Source organism: Erythrolamprus reginae, chromosome 5 (genome assembly GCF_031021105.1).
Source record: "Erythrolamprus reginae isolate rEryReg1 chromosome 5, rEryReg1.hap1, whole genome shotgun sequence".
Lineage (NCBI taxonomy): Eukaryota > Metazoa > Chordata > Lepidosauria > Squamata > Dipsadidae > Erythrolamprus > Erythrolamprus reginae.
Genome location: NC_091954.1, coordinates 1,819,057 through 1,841,382, shown reverse-complemented (window position 1 = coordinate 1,841,382; position 22,326 = coordinate 1,819,057). Strand labels below are relative to the sequence as shown.

The 22,326-nt window shown below is 40.0% G+C and overlaps 1 protein-coding gene across 1 annotated transcript in view; it reads left to right on the top strand.

Moving 5' to 3' along the window:
• The window catches only part of HELLS (helicase, lymphoid specific), a 46,341-nt gene that overhangs the window by 18,035 nt on the left and 5,980 nt on the right, over window positions 1–22,326 (top strand). Inside the window, exons 11-20 of the mRNA XM_070751964.1 lie at window positions 3,879–3,975; window positions 5,677–5,838; window positions 7,252–7,397; window positions 8,849–8,987; window positions 11,102–11,185; window positions 11,320–11,439; window positions 14,260–14,376; window positions 18,132–18,291; window positions 18,755–18,851; window positions 19,226–19,302. Coding sequence (XP_070608065.1) covers window positions 3,879–3,975; window positions 5,677–5,838; window positions 7,252–7,397; window positions 8,849–8,987; window positions 11,102–11,185; window positions 11,320–11,439; window positions 14,260–14,376; window positions 18,132–18,291; window positions 18,755–18,851; window positions 19,226–19,302 — 1,199 coding nt within the window. The remainder of the gene's footprint in view (window positions 1–3,878; window positions 3,976–5,676; window positions 5,839–7,251; window positions 7,398–8,848; window positions 8,988–11,101; window positions 11,186–11,319; window positions 11,440–14,259; window positions 14,377–18,131; window positions 18,292–18,754; window positions 18,852–19,225; window positions 19,303–22,326) is intronic.

Sequence of the window (22,326 nt, the reverse complement as noted above, 5' to 3'; positions counted from 1 at the left end):
AGAGGGCCGGGGCCACCACAGAGAAGGCTTTTCCCCTGGGTCCCGCCAAGCGGCATTGTTTAGTTGACGCGACCTAACTGGTCTCTGGGATTCTAGTTATGGTTTTTAGAATGATAGCACAAGAACTCTTCATTTCTACAGGAAGAAAAAGTCATCCACTGAAGGATGAAACAAAAGCAACAGAAATCCAAAAAGGCAGTTTCTTTAGTAAAAAGCCCTATAACAGTGACCCTTGGCTACTAGCTAATCAGACCCAGAGTCCCCAAGGCAGATTTGCAAAGGATTATATACAAAAGGGCAGATTAACTGTCATGAAAGAATTTGTATCAATAGGAAAAACTCCTAACTTTATGGCAGCAATTAAGTAATTGTCTGACTACATGAGGCTAGCCTTATTGTCACCTTTTATCGTATATTACAATGCCAGAGGGTTCCTGGGGTCACCATAACTCCTTTGATTTATACATAGTTACACAGGACTTTAAACAGAAAAATCAATTCTTAAGTAAGAAAAAAGTGATTTATTTTTAACTTTCAAACACAACAGTAACTAGAATTGATTGTGCCAGGTTGAGTTATTCTTAAATCCAGATTTTTATTTTTATTTTTTTAACTGTATACTTTCAAGAGGAGAAGATAAGAAAGGCATAAAGCTCCTCTAACAACAGTTCCAAGAATTGTCAGATGTTCCCCCTGGAGGAGTCTGGAAGACATTCAACATACTCTTGTTTCACACCCTGTCTATATTTGTTACAGCTCTTTAATGGGCTGATGGGGGCAGCACTGAACAACATCTGGAAGGCCAGAGGTTTAGTCTCTGATATGGTCAGTCTGTTTTCAGAATAGTGGTTTAGCCTATTCTCACGGGTATTTTCTTCCAGGCAGGTAAAGTGCTAAATCGAAATACAAATCAGGTAGGTAGGTAGGTAGATACATTAGATAGATTAGATAGATAGATAGATAGATAGATAGATAGATAGATAGATAGATAGATAGATAGATAGATAGATATACAGACAGACAGACAGACAGACAGACAGACAGATAGATGATTAGATAGATAGATAGATAGATAGACAGATAGATAGATAAAGATAGATAGATAGATAGATAGATAGATGATAGATAGATTAGATAGATAGATATTAGATAGATAGAGAGAGAGATAGAGAGATAGATGATTAGATAGATAGATAGATAGATAGACAGACAGACAGATAGATGATTAGATAGATAGATAAACAGATAGATAGATATAGATAGATTAGATAGATAGATAGATAGATAGATAGATAGATTAGATAGATAGATATTAGATAGATAGATAGAGAGAGAGAGATAGATGATTAGATAGATAGATAGATAGATGATTAGATAGACAGATAGATAGAGATAGATAGATAGATAGATAGATAGATTAGATAGATAGCTAGATTAGATAGATAGATAGATGATTAGATAGATAGATAGATAGATTAGATAGATGATTAGATAGATAGATAGATAGATAGATGATAGATAGATAGATTAGATAGATATTAGATAGATAGAGAGAGAGAGAGAGATGATTAGATAGATAGATAGATAGATAGACAGACAGACAGATAGATGATTAGATAGATAGATAGACAGATAGATAGATATAGATAGATAGATAGATTAGATAGATAGATAGATAGATGATTAGATAGATAGATAGATAGATGATTAGATAGACAGATAGATAGAGATAGATAGATAGATAGATAGATTAGATAGATAGATAGATTAGATAGATAGATAGATAGATGATTAGATAGATAGATAGATAGATAGATAGATTAGATAGATAGATAGATAGATAGATGATTAGATAGATAGATAGATAGATAGATAGATAGATGATAGATAGATAGATTAGATAGAGAGAGAGAGAGAGAGAGATGATTAGATAGATAGATAGATAGACAGACAGACAGACAGACAGATAGATGATTAGATAGATATATAGACAGATAGATAGATATAGATAGATAGATAGATAGATAGATTAGATAGATAGATGATTAGATAGATAGATAGATAGATAGATGATTAGATAGATAGATAGATAGATAGATGATTAGATAGATAGATAGATAGATAGATAGATAGATAGATAGATAGATAGATAGATAGATAGATAGATAGATAGATAGATAGATGATAGATAGATAGATTAGATAGATAGATATTAGATAGATAGAGAGAGAGAGAGAGAGATAGATGATTAGATAGATAGATAGATTAGATAGGAAGGAAGAAAGAAAGAAAGAAAGAAAGAAAGACGTTCCTGGTTGTGGATTATGAATTTCCATACATAAAAGACACAGATGCAAGGGGAAAGAAGCCATAGAGGTTTTTTGTGTAGGAATGGTTTGTGATCCTGGAGGATACGATACAGGGAAACAGAACACCCCCCCCCCCTTAGCTTGTTCTTTAATGGCACAGGGGAAGAAAAACCCACGTCAGTGAAATAAATATAGCTAATCCTCAGCTCAGAGCGAGTGCGCATGCTCCTTTTTGGGCACTTGTTACCGAAAAGGGTCACCATCACTGTACCAGGGCAACTAATCCGGGACAGGCCTCCCAGAATTGTCTCGGCACCGTTTCAGGCACAGCGGCAATAATACTGCAACAAAACCTCTTTGCCTCGGAGTGTTTTTTCCTGAGCTTTCGCCTCCTGCTGGACTTTTCAGCCCATCCCACCCCTTCTTTCTTTTTAGCTTACTTTTCTATGGAATCACAAGGCTTTTTTTCCTGTAATACTTGGGGATGTCAGGGCTTTTCGTTTTTTCTTTGTTTTTGCTGCTAAGAACAAGATTCCTCAAGATCCTTGTGATTTCAGACGTTCCTTTGTGCTCAAGCATTCTTGCCAACAAATTCATGAAGAGACATCAATTTGGACCTTGCAGAAATTGGCCCTCGCTTTGTGCACTGTTCCCATCTGGCAACTGAATCCTGCAGTAGCTGGAATTTTATTGCACTCTTATTATTTATTTATTATTTTATTTTATTCGACTTCTATGCCGCCCAATTCTGAAGGACTCTTGAGATTGTACTGTATTTTTCAGCATATAAGACACACTCCTCCTCCCACCACCACAAAAATGGGTGAAAATTTCAGTGTGTTTTATAAACTGAATACAGGCCTGTTTTTGACCTCCCAAACCCTCAGTAACATCCCGTTTTTACCTTCCTCGGTCTCGAGAAACACTCTGCAGGCCAAAAACATGCTTTTGGGGCAAAAATGGGCTATGCGGAGAGTTCACGAGGCCAAAAACGGGGTGTGTGTTTTGGTCTGCAAAGTGCTTCTGGGGGCTGGGGAGGACAAAAACATGACGGGCAGAAGCCAAAAACTATTTATTTTCTTTTTTTCCCTCCTAAATCTAGGTGCATCTTATAGTCTGAAAAATATGGTACTTTAAGGTTTTTATAGCTACAGATGGATGTGAAAATAAATATAAAATTCAAATGCATTAGGAATGGGGGAGGGGGAGAACATAAGTATGTTGTGTGCGTGTATTTTTAATTATGGGTTTTTAGTTTTAATTGTTAGATTTGTATTGTATATTGTTTTTCTATTACTGCTGTGAGCCGCCCCGAGTCTACGGCATTCAAATTTAATAAAATAAATAAATAAGTAGAGTTTCATAAGTTTCATGCTCTGCATCTCTTCTGCCCTTTCTTGAAAGGCAAAAATAATATGCACAAGAAAAAACACATTTTGAATAATTATTATAATTATTATAATCAGATTGTAATCCGTGCACATTGCAGAACTCACCACCACCACCACCACAGGGCTAAATTGTAGCTGCTTACCTCTTAATTAATTTTTCTTGGGTTTTTTCTTCTAGCTTTGAATCCTGGTTTGATATCACCAGTATTTCTGAGATTGCTGAAAATATTGTTGCTAAGGAAAGAGAACAGAATGTCTTGCACATGTTGCACCAGGTCTGTTTTTACTGCTTAAAATATTATATGTTTTCTTTCTTCTAGATTGCCACTTTTCTTTAAATATATTATTATATGGTATTATTGATAACTCTATATGTACACAAATGAATATACTTGCAAATGCCAGTGTTAACATATATCTGCAGGCAGCCTTACTTCCTCATTGTGAATTCCTCACAGCGAAGATATATTTTTTATTATTATTATTATTATTATTATTATTATTATTATTATTATTATTATTAATTTGATTTGTATGCTGCCCCTCTCCGCAGAAATTAAAGGGTTTTTATTTCTCTTGACTTTTTTTCTTTTGATGCCTTGATTGGAAGGACTTTGACTCTGTTCTTATACCCAATACTTGAACATGCAGATCTGTGATTTATTTATTTTATTCCACTTCTATACCGCCCAATCCCGAAGGACTCAGGGCAAATTACAACAATATAAAAATATAATTTACAATAAAAAGAAGTCAAATATAAATATGAAAACGATAACTCCAGTTTAAAAAAAATCCCGACTCAAACAATCCCATCAACACATTCAATACAATTGATGCCGAATCTATGGCACACGAGTGCTACCCAACTTGGAAAAGTTGGCAAATGGGCCATTTCGGGCCTCTGGGGGTGGGGAAGGCCCTTTAAGAAGGTGTTGGAGAACCACCTGCCTGAAGTAATGTAGGGTTTCCTGCCTAGGCCGCGGGTTGGACTAGAAGACCTCCAAGGTCCCTTCCAACTCTGTTGTTGTTGTATTATTGTATTTTCGCCTTCCCCAGGCTCCTAGAAAGACTCTGAAGCTTGGGGTAGCAAAAACCCCAGAACTTGGCAAAGGGGCCATTTTGGGCCTCCTGGGTGGCCGGTTTTCACCCTCCCCAGGCTCTTCTAGAAAGGCTCTGAAACTTCGGGAGACCAAAAAACAGGCATGCCACCACATGCCGGGAGTGGGAGGGGGGCAACTGTCACGCACGGGGGCCCTGAATGGAACTATGGGCATGGGCAATGCAACACCGCCTGCAACTCCTTTTGGCATACGAACCAAAAAAATGTTTGTCATCACTGGTATAGAGTGAGTCTGAGTCTAAGGAGAAGGGCAGCATAAAAATCAAATAGATAGATAGATAGATAGATAGATAGATAGATAGATAGATAGATAGATAGATGTAGATAGATAGATGTAGATAGATAGATAGATAGATAGATAGATAGATAGATAGATAGATAGATAGATAGATAGATGTAGATAGATAGATGTAGATAGATAGATAGATAGATAGATAGATAGATAGATAGATAGATAGATAGATAGATAGATAGATAGATAATGGAGTTATTTCTTTCACCAGTCACAAAGATTGTGATTGCTCCTGTTTTGTGTTAACTGCAGTAGGGAGTGGTTGTTATGGGGAAATATTTGGCTTTGATGAAAATGTTTATCTTCTTTTCTGTCTTTTTTTATAAAAAAGGCAAAGTCTCTAAGGACGCTTGACCTTAGAAGGAAAGTTTTTAAGCACTCCTTAGTTTACAGAAGAGCTTTGCCAAGCTTGAATTTCCTCTCAAAATGCAGCTGAAGGCAATTGCATACAATCTGGCACACGTGATGCTATATTGGAATGACAGTGTTTTCTTTTGGAATAAGCAAGGTTATAATCATAGATGGATAGAAGTATATTTTGATTTTTTTTTTTTACTCTAGATTTTGACTCCTTTCCTACTGAGAAGACTGAAATCAGACGTAGCTGTGGAAGTTCCTCCCAAGCGTGAAGTTGTGGTCTATGCACCTCTTGTTAAGAAACAAGAGGTTTTCTACAGCGCCATTGTAAACAAGACGATTCGGAAGATTTTGGGAAACAACCAGGTATTTGTTTCAGTATTTTCACTTAGGGGTGTCCCCAAGCAACCGTATTTTGGCCATTGTCTTCTGTTTGGCTAAAGACAGTCTCCATAAGGTTGACTCAGCCTTCCATCCTTCCGAGGTGGGTTAAATGAGGACCCGGATTGTGGGGGCGATATGCTGGCTCTGTTAAAAAGTGCTGTTGCTAACATGTTGTAAGCCGCCCTGAGTCTAAGGAGAAGGGCGGCATAAAAAAATCTAATGAATAAATAAATAATAAATATCTATAAAAGCGAAATGCCACTCATGCATCATCACAAAATCTCCAGAATGATAAAGGCTACAAACTTGAAATTTGCCACGTATCTTGGCTTCTAGGTGCTCACTAAGAAAGGGGTTTTTTTCCAAAAGACCATCAGAGCATTAGTATTTCCTATATTATTATTATTCACAAACTCTGATGCTATAAGGAGTTCTACTTCCCCTCCCCACCTAAAAATAAATCTGTTCCAAAGGCAAAACACAGGCAGAGGAGTTTCAGTTTTACTTTCACAGCAGCAAGCAGCTTTACTACAGAACAGTGGAGCTAATCCCGCAAGGGTGAGGAGGGAGAGAAGGGGGGAGGACAGAACGATTATAACTACTCATTTTCAAGCTGTAAGTGTTGACTTATCAAGCCCAGTCACATCATTTTGTAGGGTAGCATGGGTATAAATAGAAGGAAACTGGAAAAGCAGAAGCATCGCAACCCATTAAAACATAAGAAGGAGGAAGCTGGAATACTCAGTTATGGAAAGAGTAGTAGATCTTTGGAACAAACTTCCAGCAGACGTGGTTGGTAAATCCACAGTCACTGAATGTAAACATGCCTGGGATAAACATAGATCCATTGTAAGATAAAATACAGGAATAGTATAAGGGCAGACTAGATGGACCATGAGGTCTTTTTCTCCCGTCAGACTTCTATGTTTCTATGGAAAACAAAGTTACCTGGAACCATTGTAACTTAGGCATTGTGACAAATTATAGGAAAGTAACTTCAGCAATCGTACCTTGTTACCTTGAATTCTTTGCCCCTTGTGGATTTTGAACTTGGTGAGATATGAGAGCAAATAGGCTGGAATTGGGAGGTGGTCAGTGCCCATTTGTAACAGAATAACAGATGAAATTATTCTAGGGTAGACTCTTCCCCTTCACCATTTTTAGCTTTTCCCTTTTTCTTGAACATGAATCCCAGAAACACATCAAACAAGAATTGGCCTTTGAGTGGTCACTTGTTTATTTTCACGGCCTAATTTTCACTGCTCTGTTACTCGGCTGAATTGTGAGGAGTGCAGAGGCAAATGGACCAGTCCAAATGCAGGGACCCCTGAGCATAAATGCGCTGATCATTGTTCAACAAACACATTTATATGAAGGAGTTCTTCCATTCTATAGGAAGAAGTTGTGGAGCTGACTTCTACGGGCCGACCAAAGCGACGCAGTCGGAAAGTCGTCAATTACCGTGAGCTCAAAGAAAACGAATTTCCTGACGAGCTGGAGGAACTAATCACGAAAACACAAGAAGAAGCTGATAAAGAGAGGTATTTCATCTAAACTTTGGGTTATTTGCAAGGTATCTTTGCAGCCAGGTAACATTGAGAAATAAATTCATAATAAACCTAAATATCATTCTTAATCTTACGGGTAAAATTTTCTGCATAGCTATTAGATCAGGTGTCAAACTCGGTTTCTTTGAGGGCCGAATCAGGGTTGTGTTTGACCTCTGGTGGGCATAGCCAGCATGCCGTCATTTGTGTTAGCGGGTGATTGTGGTAGCCTGAGCTCTCTGTCGGCAAAAGCAAGCTCTGGTTTCAACTGGGACGGGCCCTGGCAAGCTCCGGTTTTGGCTTGGATGCCCCCAACCCTGTTGTGGTTGGCTCACAGCCAATTCCTCTGGCCACAGATTTTGAACCAGAGGAGGCAGGTCCGTCGGAGTCCACAAGACCTGTGTGGCTCTTGGAGGGCCGAGACATTGAGGGGGAAGGAGAGAAGGGAGCCGAAGGTGCTGGAGAGGTAGTAGTAGTAGTAGTAGTAATAATAATAATAATAATAATAATAATAATAATAATAAAAAATAATAATAATTAATAATAATAATAAACTTCCAGCAGAGGTGGTTGGTCAATCCACAGGAACTGAATGTAAACATGCCTGGGATAAACATAGATCCATTGTAAGATAAAATACAGGAAATAGTAGAAGGGCAGAATAGATGGACCAGGAGGTCTTTTTCTGCCACCTGTCTTCTATGTTTCATTATTATTATTATTATTATTATTATTATTATTATTATTATTATTATTAATTAGATTTCTATGCCGTCCCCTCTCCGAGGACTCGGGGCGGCTCACAACAATAACAATACAGTATAAATCTAATGGTTAAAACTAAAGTTAAAAACCCCCTGTCATTAAAAGCAATCGATACTACACAATAATAATAATAATAATAATAATAATAATAATAATAATAATAATATCTCTGGGACCGCCTTCTGCCACACGAATCCCAGTGGCCGATTAGGTCCCACAGAGTTGGCCTTCTCCGGGTCCCCGTCGACTAAACAATGTCGTCTGGCAGGACGCAGGGGAAGTGCCTTCTCTGTGGTGGCCCTGGCCCTCTGGAATCAACTCCCCCCAGAGATCAGGACTGCCCCTATCCTCCTCGCCTTCTGCAAAATGCTGAAGACTCACCTCTGTCGCCAGGCGTGGAGGGATTAGTGCCCCCCCTTTTCTGAGTTCTGTATTATGACTAGTTGGATTGAGTGTGTATGACTGTACTGGATGATTTTATGATAATGCATTTTAAATTAGCTTTTTAATTTTTTTAACATTAGATTTGTACTGTATTGTATTGCCGTTAATGTTGTGAGCCGCCCCGAGTCTTCGGAGAGGGGCGGCATACAAATCTAATAAATTATAAATTATTATTATTATTAAATTAATTATTATTATTACTTGTGGCTTTACTTCGACGTGTTTTCGTTTGCCAGGCCAGTGATCACAGTGGACATGCCTTTGGATTCAGAGATCAACCTTAAGTTGCAGAACATTATGATGCTGTTGAGGAAGTGTTGCAACCATCCGTATCTTATTGAATACCCCCTGGACCCTGTCACTCAGCAATTTAAGGTAAGCCTTTATTCTCTTGCCCCCAACCATCTGGGTCCTCACTTGACACCCCCCCCCCCCTCGGAAGGATGGGAGGCTGAGTCAACCTGGAGCCTACCGAGATTCGATCTGCCAAACTGCTGGCAGTCGGTGATCCGCAGAAGTAGCCTGCAGTCCTGCACTCTAACCACTGCACCACCGAGGCTCTTACGCAGCTACTTAAGCCTCACCCTGTCTATGTCTACATAAGGAAAAGGAAGGGGATATAAAGCTTAAAGCATTATTTGATCTGTGGGGATTGAAGAGAGGTTGAGTATTGCATTGGCAGTTCTGTGTTAGCAAAAACTTCAGAAGAGAAGGATTTAGGGGCAGTGATTTCTGACAGTCTCAAATTGGGTGAGCAGTGTGGTCGGGCAGTAGGAAAAGCAAGTAGGATGCTTGGCTGCATAGCTAGAGGTATAACAAGCAGGAAGAGGGAGATTATGATCCCGTTATATAGAATGCTGGTGACACCCCATTTGGAGTACTGTGTTCAGTTCTGGAGACCTCACCTACAAAAAGAGATTGACAAAATTGAATGGGTCCAAAGATGGGCTACAAGAATGGTGGAAGGTCTTAAGCATAAAACGTATCAGGAAAGACTTCATGGACTCCATCTGTAGAGTCTGGAGGACAGAAGGAAAAGGGGGGAACATGATCGAAACATTTAAATATGTGAAAGGGTTAAATAAGGTTCAGGAGGGAAGTGTTTTTAATAGGAAAGTGAACACAAGAACAAGGGGACACAATCTGAAGTTAGTTGGGGGAAAGATCAAAAGCGACATGAGAAAATATTATTTGACTGAAAGAGTAGTAGATGCTTGGAACAAACTTCCAGCAGACGTGGTAGATAAATCCACAGTAACTGAATTTAAACATGCCTGGGATAAACATATATCCATTGTAAGATAAAATACAGAAAATAGTATAAGGGCAGACTGGATGGATCATAAGGTGTTTTTCTGCCCTCAGTCTTCTGTGTTTCTATGTAAGTGGGAGAGATCATTCTTTGGGAGTGAGAATGGAGGAAAGGGAAGAAGCGGAAAGAATTAAAAACAAGAGAAGACGCAACGACTTCAGGAAGAGAAAATATAAGCCCCACAATGGGGGGGGGGGGGGGAATCCCCATTTGATTAATCTGGGCAAAGAATGAATACAAGGAAATGTGTGGAAGCTGCGCGGAACACAGGGGGAAATGTGGTATTTCCCAAAAGAGAGATTGTGGAATTGTGCTAAAAGGAAAGTAGGAATAATGGCTGTCAGGATGATGAAGTGGAAAAAGGGGATGTTGGGTGAGGGGGAAATGCATGTACTGCACGAATCCCAGCGACCGATTAGGTCCCACAGAGTGGGTCTTGTCCGGGTCCCGTCAACTAAACAATGTCGGTTGGCGGGCCCCAGGGGAAGAGCCTTCTCTGTGGCGGCCCCGACTCTCTGGAATCAGCTCCCCCCAGAGATTAGAACTGCCCCTACCCTCCTGGCCTTTCGTAAACTCCTCAAAACCCACCTTTGTCGTCAGGCATGGAGAGAACTGAGATATCTCCCCCGGGCCTATATAATTTATGTATGGTATGTTTGTAGGTATGTCTGCTTAAAAATGGGGTTTTTTAACTGTTTTAAATTTTAAATTGTAAATTATTAGATTTGTCAGGAACTGTTTTTATTGTATTGTGAGCCGCCCCAAGTCTGCGGAGAGGGGAGGCATACAAATCTAATAAATAAATAAATAAATGTAACGGAATCCTGCAAAAAGAAGGACGGTGTGCCTCTCCTTGTACCGGTGTGCGATCTATTCAACGGTTTTCACATTTCCCAGCTTTTTATCGGGCCCAGGTGCCAATTCCTCCGTTGGTTCTTTGTAGCTTTCCATGGATCCACTCTGCTCTTAAATTCCACAAAGTCTTCCATCAATCTAAGGAAGCTTTTCCTGGAATCTTTAGACTATGTCTTTCTTTGCTTTCTCTGCTGGTGAAGGAAATGGGACCATATTTACAGATGTTTCTTTCAAAAGGCCAGGAAAAGCAGCATGTTAAAAGCAGTGTGTATATTGTATTCATAATACAGCTTTTGTTGTTGTTTCCCCCTCTTATATGAAGGTGGATGAGGATCTAGTGAAGAATTCTGGAAAAATATTACTCTTGGATCGCATGTTGCCAGAACTCAAAAAGCGAGGACACAAGGTATTGTGAATTTTGAAAGTAAGTAAGTAAGTAAGTAAGAAAGAGGAAGGAAGGAAGGAAAGAAAGAAAGGAAGAAAGAAAGATTGATCCATACCTCTGAGATAAATTAACTCAGGAATATTTCCTCAATTTAGGTGGTGCTGTTTTCCCAAATGACCAAAATGTTGGATATTTTGATGGACTACTGCTACCTGAGAGATTACCAGTTCAGTCGTCTGGATGGAAGCATGTCTTACGCAGACAGAGAAGAAAATGTAGGTGACTTTTTCTCAGAAACCTTCCCCTGAGTTGCTTAATTTTTCTTAAGATTTATCAAACAAGCTGTGGGTGTAAGCTATTTGGCTTCAACGATTTACCATATTTTTCGGAGTATCAGACGCACCGGAGTAGAAGACACACCTTAGTTTTGGGGTAGGAGAATAGGGAAAAGAATCTGCTTACTAGATATTCATCTGGCTAGCGTCCTTAGTCTGGTCAGTTTCAGCACATTATTCTATCCCCTGGTTAGGGCTTTTAACCCTGCTGTTCTGTTCGAAAAAAGTTCCTAATGTTATGTTCCCGGGTCACCCTGACCCGGACCGAAAACTCTTCATTTGCAGTGCTTATGTTTGGTCTTTTTGAAAGCTTTTTTCACCTGGAAACATGTTTGAACATTTCTGCACACAATGGAATGAAAATTGAACTGAAAAAATTAATCCTTATTGGTTTATTTTGCACATAAATGTGCCTCCCCCCCCGTTTTTGTGAAAGTTTTTTCAATTTATGGATAGTTTTGCTTGCAAAATCCATTCTATTTTACTAAAGTTGGTGTGGGATTGGTAGCTTGAACATTTCTGCACACAATGATATGAAAATTGAACTGAGAAAATTAATCCTTATTGGTTTATTTTGCTCATAAATGGGCCCCCATGCTTATACTCAAATAGGCTTATACTCGAGTAGGCTTATACTCGAGTATAAAATGATATGGTCTTATATTCAAAAATAAACCAATAAGAATCATTTTTTTTCAGTTCATTTCTATTTTTCTTATGTTTAGGATTGTTCAATTTAGTATATCAAAGCTTTTGAGTTTATTGATAATTTTGCCTGCAAAATGCATTCTATTTTACTATTCTATTTTGGTGTGGGATTGGTAGCTTGAACCTTTCTGAACATAATGATATGAAAATTAAACTGAAAAAATGATCCTTATTGGTTTATTTTGCTCATAAATGGGCCCCCTGTCATTTTTTTCAGTTCATTTATATTTTTCTTATGTTCAGGATTGTTCAATTTAGTATATCAAACCTTTTGGGGGGAAATTCCTTAGGGATTTGTAGCCTTAAAAAATATAAATTGACACGAAATTCAAAAAGGATGGGGGGAGGGGCTTTTTGATCAAAATAAAAATATAAGTCTCAATTTTTCCAGTTCAATTTTCATATCATTATGTTCATAAATGTTCAAACTAGTTTTCCAGTGGAAAAAGTTTTCAAAAAGACCAAATTCAAGTACCTAAAAAAAATCATTTTGATCCGGGTCTATATGACCCGAACAGAGTAAATGTGACTTTTTTTTTGCCAAGAAAAATTTTTTTCCCCCACCCCCACAAATATTTTTTTGATGATCAGCATTGTTAAATTGAGTAAATGAATGCGTAAGATTTTAAAGAATATTTTGGATTTGGAGCATAAAAAAATAAAAAGTGAAAATTGTTGCAAGCAGCCAGGGGGGGGGGGGGGAGGCCTTATTTCTGATGTTAAAAAAACAGTAAGAATCATTTTTTTCAGTTCCTTTATATTTTTCTTATATTCAGAAATGTTCAAGGTACCATTCCCACACCAACTCCAGTAAAATAGACTGCATTTTGCAAGCAAAACTATCCATAAATTGAAAAAACTTTCACAAAAACGGGGGGGGAGGCACATTTATGGGCAAAATAAACCAATAAGGATTAATTTTTTCAGTTCAATTTTCATTCCATTGTGTGAAGAAATGTTCAGACTACTTTCCAAGTGAAAAAAGCTTTCAAAAAGACCAAACATAAGCACTGCAAATGAAGAGTTTTCGGTCCGGGTCAGGGTGACCCGGGAACATAACATTAGGGAGTGTTTTTTTTTCAGCAAGAAAGAAACCTCCCACCCCCCCAAAAAAATTCTCATAGAGAGAACCCCTGAAATGATGAAAAGTCATGAAATTTCAAGTTTCAGATATGCAGGGAAAATTTTTTACAGGGTCTCAAACCTTGATTTCGGGTCTCACAGACCCGAACAGAACAGCAGGGTTAAAAAACCCTTATTCAGAGAGAGCAACAATGAAAGAGCTTGTAAGCCAGTAAGAGCTGGGAAAATCATTAGCACCTGGAAAGAAACATTTGGAGCAAGTAGAGGAATGAAAAAAACAAACCCCTGGAAAGTCTTAGGGCTTGGAAAACATTCTTCGCAGAGAGTAACAGTGAAAGAGCTTGCAAGCGGGTAAGAGCTGGGAACATTGTTAGCACCTGGTTAGGGGTGGAAAAAAACTTATTCGGAGCAAGTAGAGAGAGTGGGGGGGGAATACAAAGTCAGGATTTGGAAAACATTCTTTGCAGAGAGAAACAATGGAGGAGCTTGCAAGGCAAGAGCTGGAAGTTCATTAGCACCTAGTTAGGGCTGGTGGGGAAAAGCTACATTCATACATTTTACCCAACCTTTATATTGCTATAGAATTGCAATATAATGTGGATTGTGGTTTGGAAATTAATGTGGTTTAATGGGTTATGTCTTGAAACATACTTTTTGATGAAAAATTAATCCAAAATATTTAGATCAGTGTTTTTCAAGCCAAGCAATTTTAAACCGTGCGGAGCTAAATTCCCAGAATTCCTCAGCCATGCTTAGGTTATCATGGACAATTGCAGGTGTAAGAGATGTTCTTAATCTTCACAACCCCCAAAACTTTGTGAAATCTAGGAGGGTGCCAAAATACAATTCTTCCTATAGTTTTTTTTGTAGTTGAAGCAGAAATATGGCTAGAGGTTTCTGTTTATTATCTTTAAGGATACAAACATGCTGATTTCCCTAAACTGGCGATATTCTACCTTTTCTACCTAGATGAAAAAATTTGATGCAGACCCTGACGTTTTTATATTTCTGGTGAGCACCCGGGCTGGAGGCCTTGGGATTAATCTGACCGCAGCAGATACAGTAATAATTTATGACAGTGACTGGGTAAGTAGTGTGTATTCTGGCAGAAGTCCTGATTCAAAAGGGCTGTATGTAATTAATTAATTAATTAGACTTCTATGCCACCCAATCTCGAAGGACTCAGGGTGGTTTACAACAATATAAATTACAAAAATAGTAAAAAATACATTTAAAAAATACAATATAATCAACTCCATCAATAAAATACAGCTGTACAACTTGGAATTTAAGCTGTGCCTATGAAATCTGGTACAGTATTTGAATAAATGTGAATTAAACCAGTGAAAGCCAGTTTGGTATAGTAGTTAATGCACCAGCTAGAGATTGGGAGACTGTGAGTCCTGCCTTGGGCACAAAGCCAGCTGGGTAACCTGGTAAGTTGGCAAGTCACTTTCAATCTTGGAAGGAGGCATTTGGCAAGCCTCTTCAGAAAAACTGAGCCAAGAAAATTTCAGTTACCAGGAGTCAACATTGACTCGCAAGCACCCAAAAATAATAATGAAACATAGCTATATAGTTATCTTTTAAAATGTAAGTAGAGGTAATCCTCAACTTACAACAGTTTCTTTAGTGACTGGATGGAATCAAGAGCATGCAAAGTGTCAATACCACTTTCTAAGGGCTTGGCAAGGCCATACTTGGAATCCTGCATTCAGTTTTGGTCTCACGATGCAAAAAGGAGGTTGAGACTCTAGAAAAAGTGCAGAGAAGAGCAACAAAGAGGATTAGGGGACTGGAGGCTAAAACATATGAAGAACAGTTGCAGGAACTGGGCATGGCTACTTTAATGAAAAAGAGGACCAGGGGAGACATGGTATGATTCCAATATCTCAGGGGCTGCCCCAAAGAAGAAGGAGTCAACCTATTCTCCAGAGCACCTGAAGGTAGGACAAGAAGCAATGGGTGGAAACTAAACAAGGAGAGAAGTAACTTACAACTAAGGAGAAATTCCTGGCAGTTAGAACAATTAACCAGTGGAACAGCTTGCCTCCAGAAGTTGTAAATGCTCCAACACTGGAAGTTTTTAAGCAGATGTTGGACAACCATCTGTCTGAGGTAGTGTAGGGTTTCCTGTCTAAGCAGGGTGTTGGATTAGAAGACCTCCAAGATCCCTTCTAACTCTGTTGTTGTTTTTATTATTATCGGGAAAAGTTACCAAATTTTTTCACATGACCATTTCAACGTCCTCATGATCCCTGTGCTCAAAATTCAGATGCTTGGCAATTGACCCTCATTTGTGACAGTTTTGATGTTCTGGGGTCATGTAGGATCATGTTTTTGTGATCTTCTGACAATTAAAGTCAACTAATAGCCAGATTCAATTAATAACCATGTTATGAACTTACTAGCTGCAGTGATTCGCTTAACATCTTTGATAGGAAAAGTTATAAAATGGGGCAAGTGAATTTGGAGGTTCCATTGTGGTCATAAGACAAGGACTAACTAGTGGTGTGCCATTTGGAGTTCTGTAGCTTTTTCCTTAAGCATGTCAAATTCTGTCAACTATAGATGCAATGTAATGTTTCTAACAAGACTTTTTCTCTCTAGTTCAACATTTAACTGGAGAATATTACCGTATATTTTTCTTATTTTCCTAATTAAAGGTCTCAGTTTAGCACGCTTCAGAAACAGGCAAAATAATTAAGAATAACAAAATTAACACAATTCTGTTCTTCTGTTGCTATTTAGTATGGGAGAATCCGTAGCTATATATACAAGTTGTCAAAATGTCATTATCATAGTGATAAGATTCCATACAGACGTTTGCTCCAGCCCTCTCCTAACAGTGCTTGTGTTGTCTTTCTGCAATTTAACAGCCAGCAGAATCCACACTTGGTGCCAAAAGAGAAGCTTTAAGTACCAAAAATGCCACATTCGTTTCTGTAATTTCTTCAAGAATGTTCTTAAGTACATGTAAGAACAGGAAAAACTTGTGCTTGTCACAATAATCAAGCAGGAACAATGTTGAAACCCAAAGCATCTTTGACGTCTCTAACTAAACATAGGAGACCCCTCAAAAACTGCTCAAAAAATAAACAATAAAGAGAACACTCAAAATAACGCATCCTGGATCTGAATGGATGAAATATTCCCATTGAATCCTTTGATCTGTACAAAGTTGGATGTGCGGACAACAGCAGGTGAAATTGACAGTCAATCAGTGTTGCTTCCTAAGTGGACAGTTCAATTTCACAGAAGTTGGATTTACAGTGTTCCCTCGATTTCCACGGGGGATGCGTTCCAAGACCACCCGTGAAAGTCGAATTTCCACGAAGTAGAGATGCGAAAGTAAATACAGTGATCCCTCTATTATCGCGAGGGTTCCGTTCCAGGACCCCTTGCGATAATCGATTTTTCGCGAAGTAGCGGTGCGGAAGTAAAAACACCATCTGCGCATGCGCAGATGGTGTTTTTACTTCCACCGCCGCCCGCCCTTTGCCTGCCCACCCCGTTGCTCGCGCCTGGGGTTTCCCCGCGCGCGCACCGTCCGCCCGCCCACGCCGTTGCTGGGGCCGCTTCCCAGCTGGGAAGCGGAACTGGGGTTTCCCCAAGCGCGCGCGCACCGCCCGCCCACGCCGTTGCTGGGGCTGCTTCCCAGCTGGGAAGCGGAGCTGGGGTGTCCCCGCGCGTGCCGCCCGCCCGCCCACGCCGTTGCTCGCGCCGCCGCTGGGGTCTTACCGGGGCAAGAGGGGGAAGACCCAGGGAAGCCGCCCAGCAGCTTATCTGCCCGGCGGGAAACTCCTGGCCATAGAAAAAAAGGGCACGCATGCGCAGATGGTGGAGTTTACTTCCGGGTTGAAAACTCGCGATATAGCCCTTTCGCGATGCTCGAGGACGCGAAACTCGAGGGATCACTGTACACCATTTTTGGCTATGGACAGTATCACAAGCCTTCCCTTAACACTTTAAACCCTTAAATTACCATCTCCCATTCCCTTAACAACCATTTACTCACCATTATTACTGGTACTCACCATTGAATAAGACACTTAGTGATCCTGATATTTATAAACATAATTATTTATTAATAATTATTTTTTTTTTGTTATTTATTTGCAAAAATTATTAGTTTGGTGATGACATATGACGTCATTGGGTGGGGAAAACCGTGGTATAGGGGGGGAAAACCATGACGTATTTTTTAATTAATATTTTTTGAAAAACCATGGTATAGGCTATTCGCAAAGTTTGAACCCGCGAAAATTGAGGGAACACTGTACTTGGAGTTATATTGTGTTGTTTAAGTGTTCCCTTTATTTTTTTCAGCAGTATATATAGATACTTCTAAATGCTTAAAATCTCACAAACTCTCTTGTACTTCAGCTTAGAAGGGAAGGTTTCTTGGGGTCACCTAGCACTTGAAAATGTTGCACTTGAGGATAGATCAGAAGGCACCAAATATTTCTTGACATGCTTTAAAGATGAAGACGTCTCTAAAGTATTGGGAAATCTTAAGAAAGGCTGTAGGAAGAATCCCATTCAGCGGGTGACGCGTGATTTGAAGCGTGTGGGAGCATGCCCTTAGCACCTGTTAGCAATGCTTTAAAGTATCTGCATCTTCTTCTTAGCAACCACAGCTGCCTCTTCCCTTGATGTGTGGGGTGTGTTATTATTGCACTGCGTTGTAGAGATAAGTCCCCATCACTCAGATAACCTTTTCCCCCAAATTGTTAACAAGCGAGACGTTCTCTTTCCTAAGGAGAATTGTTTACATGGGAAAGATCTGATGTCCATGTGCCATTAAATACGTATTGAATTCATATATTTTCTTCTGTTAGAACCCTCAGTCTGACCTTCAGGCCCAAGACCGATGTCACAGAATCGGTCAGACGAAGCCGGTGGTTGTGTATCGTTTGGTAACCGCAAATACCATCGACCAGAAGATTGTGGAGAGGGCGGCTGCCAAAAGGAAACTAGAGAAGCTGATTATCCACAAAAGTTAGTTGGTTTTTTCCATCATTCCTGCCCCGTTTCTTCCCACTATGACTGTCACCTGTTGCTTGTATGCTTAAGATTTTTATTAATATTCATTGTTTCTTCATTGCTTATTTGACCCCTTATGACAGTCATTAAGTGCTGCACCTCCTGATTCTTGACAAATGTCTCTTTTCTTTTATGTATGCTGAGAGCATCTGCACCAAAGACCAATTCCTTGTGTGTCCAATCACACTTGGCCAATAAAGAATTCTGTTCTGATATTATTATTATTATTATTATTATTATTATTATTATTATTATTTATTAGATTTGCATGCCGCCCCTCTCCGCAGATTTAGATATATCATCCTTCTATTTTAGAATTACAAAAGTGACTGGCAGTTTATACAGTATCTTTAATTTAAAAAAAAATCATTGATAGTGCTGCCAATAAAGTAATTTTTTTTTCTTATTTCCCTTCAAGAACAATTCAAAGGCGGTAAATTTGGAATAAACCAGTCAAAGAGCTGCTTAGATCCCAAAGAGTTAATAGAATTGCTGCAGTCCAGGGATTATGACAGGTAATGATCTGTTTGCTTCCTTATTTATCTGATTTATTTTAATTTTTTTACTTTTTGTAGTTCAAGCGGCAAATGTAGCTCTTTGTCCTCCTGTTACCCCACAACACCCACCCAATGAGGTGAGGTGGGCTGGGTTGGGTTAAAGCAGAATGTCCAACCCAACGTTATCCATGGCTGAGAATAGACCAGAACCTGAATTTCTCCATTCCCGGCCCAAGCCCTTAATCACTGCATCACACTGGGCTCTCCACACGGAACAAACGATGACTCGAAGGGAAGCGTTTGCACAACTAAAGCCAAAAGCCATTGCCAAGAAGTTAAATCCTTAAATACAAGGGGACGTAATAAAAATATTCCCTTCTTTCTTTTTTTAGAGAGATTAAAGGCTCAAGAGAAAGAGTTATATCAGACAAAGATTTAGAGTTACTGCTGGACAGAAGTGACCTTATTAGTAAGTATTGGATATATCCGTATGCTTTCTGGTTTTATTGCATTCTTTTAAGAAACCCATTCCAATGACCAACTTATATATTTATTTATTATTTATTTATTATTTGGATTTGTATGCCGCCCCTCTCCGAAGACTCGGGGCGGCTCACAACAAGTGAAAAAACAATCCAATACATAATCCAATTAATTAAAATATTAAAAGTTTTTTAAAAACCCCTATACTAACATACACACACACAAGCATACCATGTATAAATTCAACGTGCCCAGGGGGAGATGTTTAGTTTCCCCATGCCTGACGGCAAAGGTGGGTTTTGAGAAGTTTACGGAAGGCAGGAAGAGTAGGGGCAGTTCTGATCTCCGGGGGGAGTTGGTTCCAGAGAGTTGGTGCCGCCACAGAGAAGGCTCTCCCCCTGGGGCCCGCCAACCGACATTGTTTAGTTGACGGGACCCGGAGGGGGCCCACTCTGTATATGTATATGTAGCATTGAGGTGGGGAGTACCAGTACGAATATCCCTCTTGCTCTCTCAAGGGTTATTATTTTATATTTAGCTCTCTTGACCTATCACAACCACATATAGATGGTACAGTGTTCCCTCAATTTTCACGGGGGATGCGTTCCAAGACCGCCCGCGAAAGTCGAATTTCCGCGAAGTAGAGATGCGGAAGTAAATACACTATTTTTGGCTATGAACAGTATCCCAAGCCTTCCCTTAACACTTTAAACCCCTAAATTACAATTTCCCATTCCCTTAGCAACCGATTCGATTATTACTCACCATGTTTATTAAAGTTTATTTAAAAAATGTTTTTTAAATGTAGATGAAAGTTTGGCAATGACATATGACGTCATCGGGTGGGAAAAACTGGTATAGGGGCAAAAACCCGTGAAGTATTTTTTAATTAATATTTTTGAAAAACCGTGGTATAGATGCTCCACGAAGTTCGAACCCGCGAAAATCGAGGGAACACTGTACAACCTTCCTTCCAAGGTCACATCATATTGGAAGGGGTTTTTTCAGAATGCAAGGAAAAGGGGAAAAAGTCAAGGAAATAATAGTTTAGTTTACTTTAGTTTAGTTTTATTGGATTTGTATGCCGCCCCTCTCTGGAGACTCGGGGCGGCTAACAGCAATAATAAAACAGTGTACAGTAAGAATCCAATACTAAAAACAGTTAAAACCCATTAATATAAAAAACCAAACATACATATACATATACCATGCATAAAATTGTAAAGGCCTAGGGGGAAAGAGCATCTCAGTTCCCCCATACCTGGCAGCAGAGGTGGGTTTTAAGTAGATTATGAAAGGCAAGGAGGGTGGGGGCAATTCTAATCTCTGGGGGGAGTTGGTTCCAGAGGGCCAGGGCCGCCACAGAGAAGGCTCTTCCCCTGGGTCCCACCAAGCGGCATTGTTTAGTTGATGGGACCCGGAGAAGGCCAACTCTGTGGGACCTAACTGGTCGCTGGGATTCGTGCAGCAGAAGGCGGTCCTGGAGATAATCTGGTCCGGTGCCAGGAAGGGCTTTATAGGGTCCACCAATGGGAGCAGATGGCAAGAAGGCGCCAGGCAGCCAGGAGAAAGCGAAACGGCTTAGCCTCCTTTTGAAAAATTGCCTGGCTTATCACAAGCAGCCTCGAGGGAAATAGAACAGGTACACAAACCCAGAGAGGCAAAAGGAAATAGTAAGAGATTACCTATCCACCCTGAAGTACAAAGCACCTGGACCAGATGGCTTTCATCCCAGGGTGTTGAAGGCAGGTGGCAGGTGTCACCTCAGAGCCACTGGAGATCATCTTGCAAAGCTGCCAGAAGACGGGAAAGGAGCCGATGTGGTTTCAATCTACAAAAAGGGAGAAATGGACCCACAGAGTTATAGAGGCCAGTTAGCTTGACCTTAATACCTGGCATTGGACCAGATTACCTCCGGAACCGCCTGCTACCACACGAATCCCAGCGACCGATAAGGTCCCACAGAGTTGGCCTTTTCCGGGTCCCGTTGACTAAACAATGTCGTTTGGCGGGACCCAGGGGAAGAGCCTTCTCTGTGGTGGCCCCGGCCCTCTGGAACCAACTCCCCCGGAGATTAGAACTGCCCCCACCCTCCCTGTCTTTCGCAAACTACTCACTGATGCCGCCAGGCATGGGGGAGTTGAGATATTCCTTCCCCCTAGGCCATTACAAGTTATGCATGGTATGTTTGTTTTTAGTTGTTTTATTAATTGGATTGTTACATGCTGTTTTTATCATTGTTGTTAGCCGCCCTGAGTCTGCGGAGAGGGGTGGCATACAAACCCAATAAATAAAATAAATAAATAAAATCCTGGAAAAGATAAAGCAGATTTTTGACCATCTAGAAATGAGCCAAGTTTAGTGGAAGTCTGCAAACAGATTATGCCAAACACACCACCTTTGATAAAGGGACTAAAACAGTGGTCCTGAGAAATTCTGTGGTCGTAGGGTACTTGGACTTCAGTAAGACCTTTGACAAGTAGACTACTTGGTAAGGATGGACACTACCATCACCAAATGGATTCAGATTGGCTGCCAAACCACACCCAGTGTCTAGTCCTCAATGGAACTATATCTACATGGAGGGACTCATAGGTTCTGTTTTGGGGCCCAGAACAACCAGGGTTCTATTTTGAGCCCAGGGCAACATATTTATAAATTATGTAGATGAGAGGATAGAAGAGTAATCCATATTTTTAGATGACCGCTAGGGGAACTGCTTTGGAGGATGGACTCAAGATCCAAAAGGATCTTAACAGACGGGAGGGAGGAGAAAGGGGGGAAAGAAGCAACAAAACGGAGGCATCAAACTGAACTTAAGTACAGTCATCACAGGTGAGAAGGATTTAGCTAAAGAAGGCAAACATTTAAAGAGACACAACACCTTTTCCCAAAGGTCCATGCAGAGGTGACTCTTCCAACAAAGAAGGTCTCCTGCCTTGAGCAGGGATTGCACTAGCTGACCTCTAAGGGCCTTTTCCAGCCCTGTGGTTTTATGTTCTACCCACAT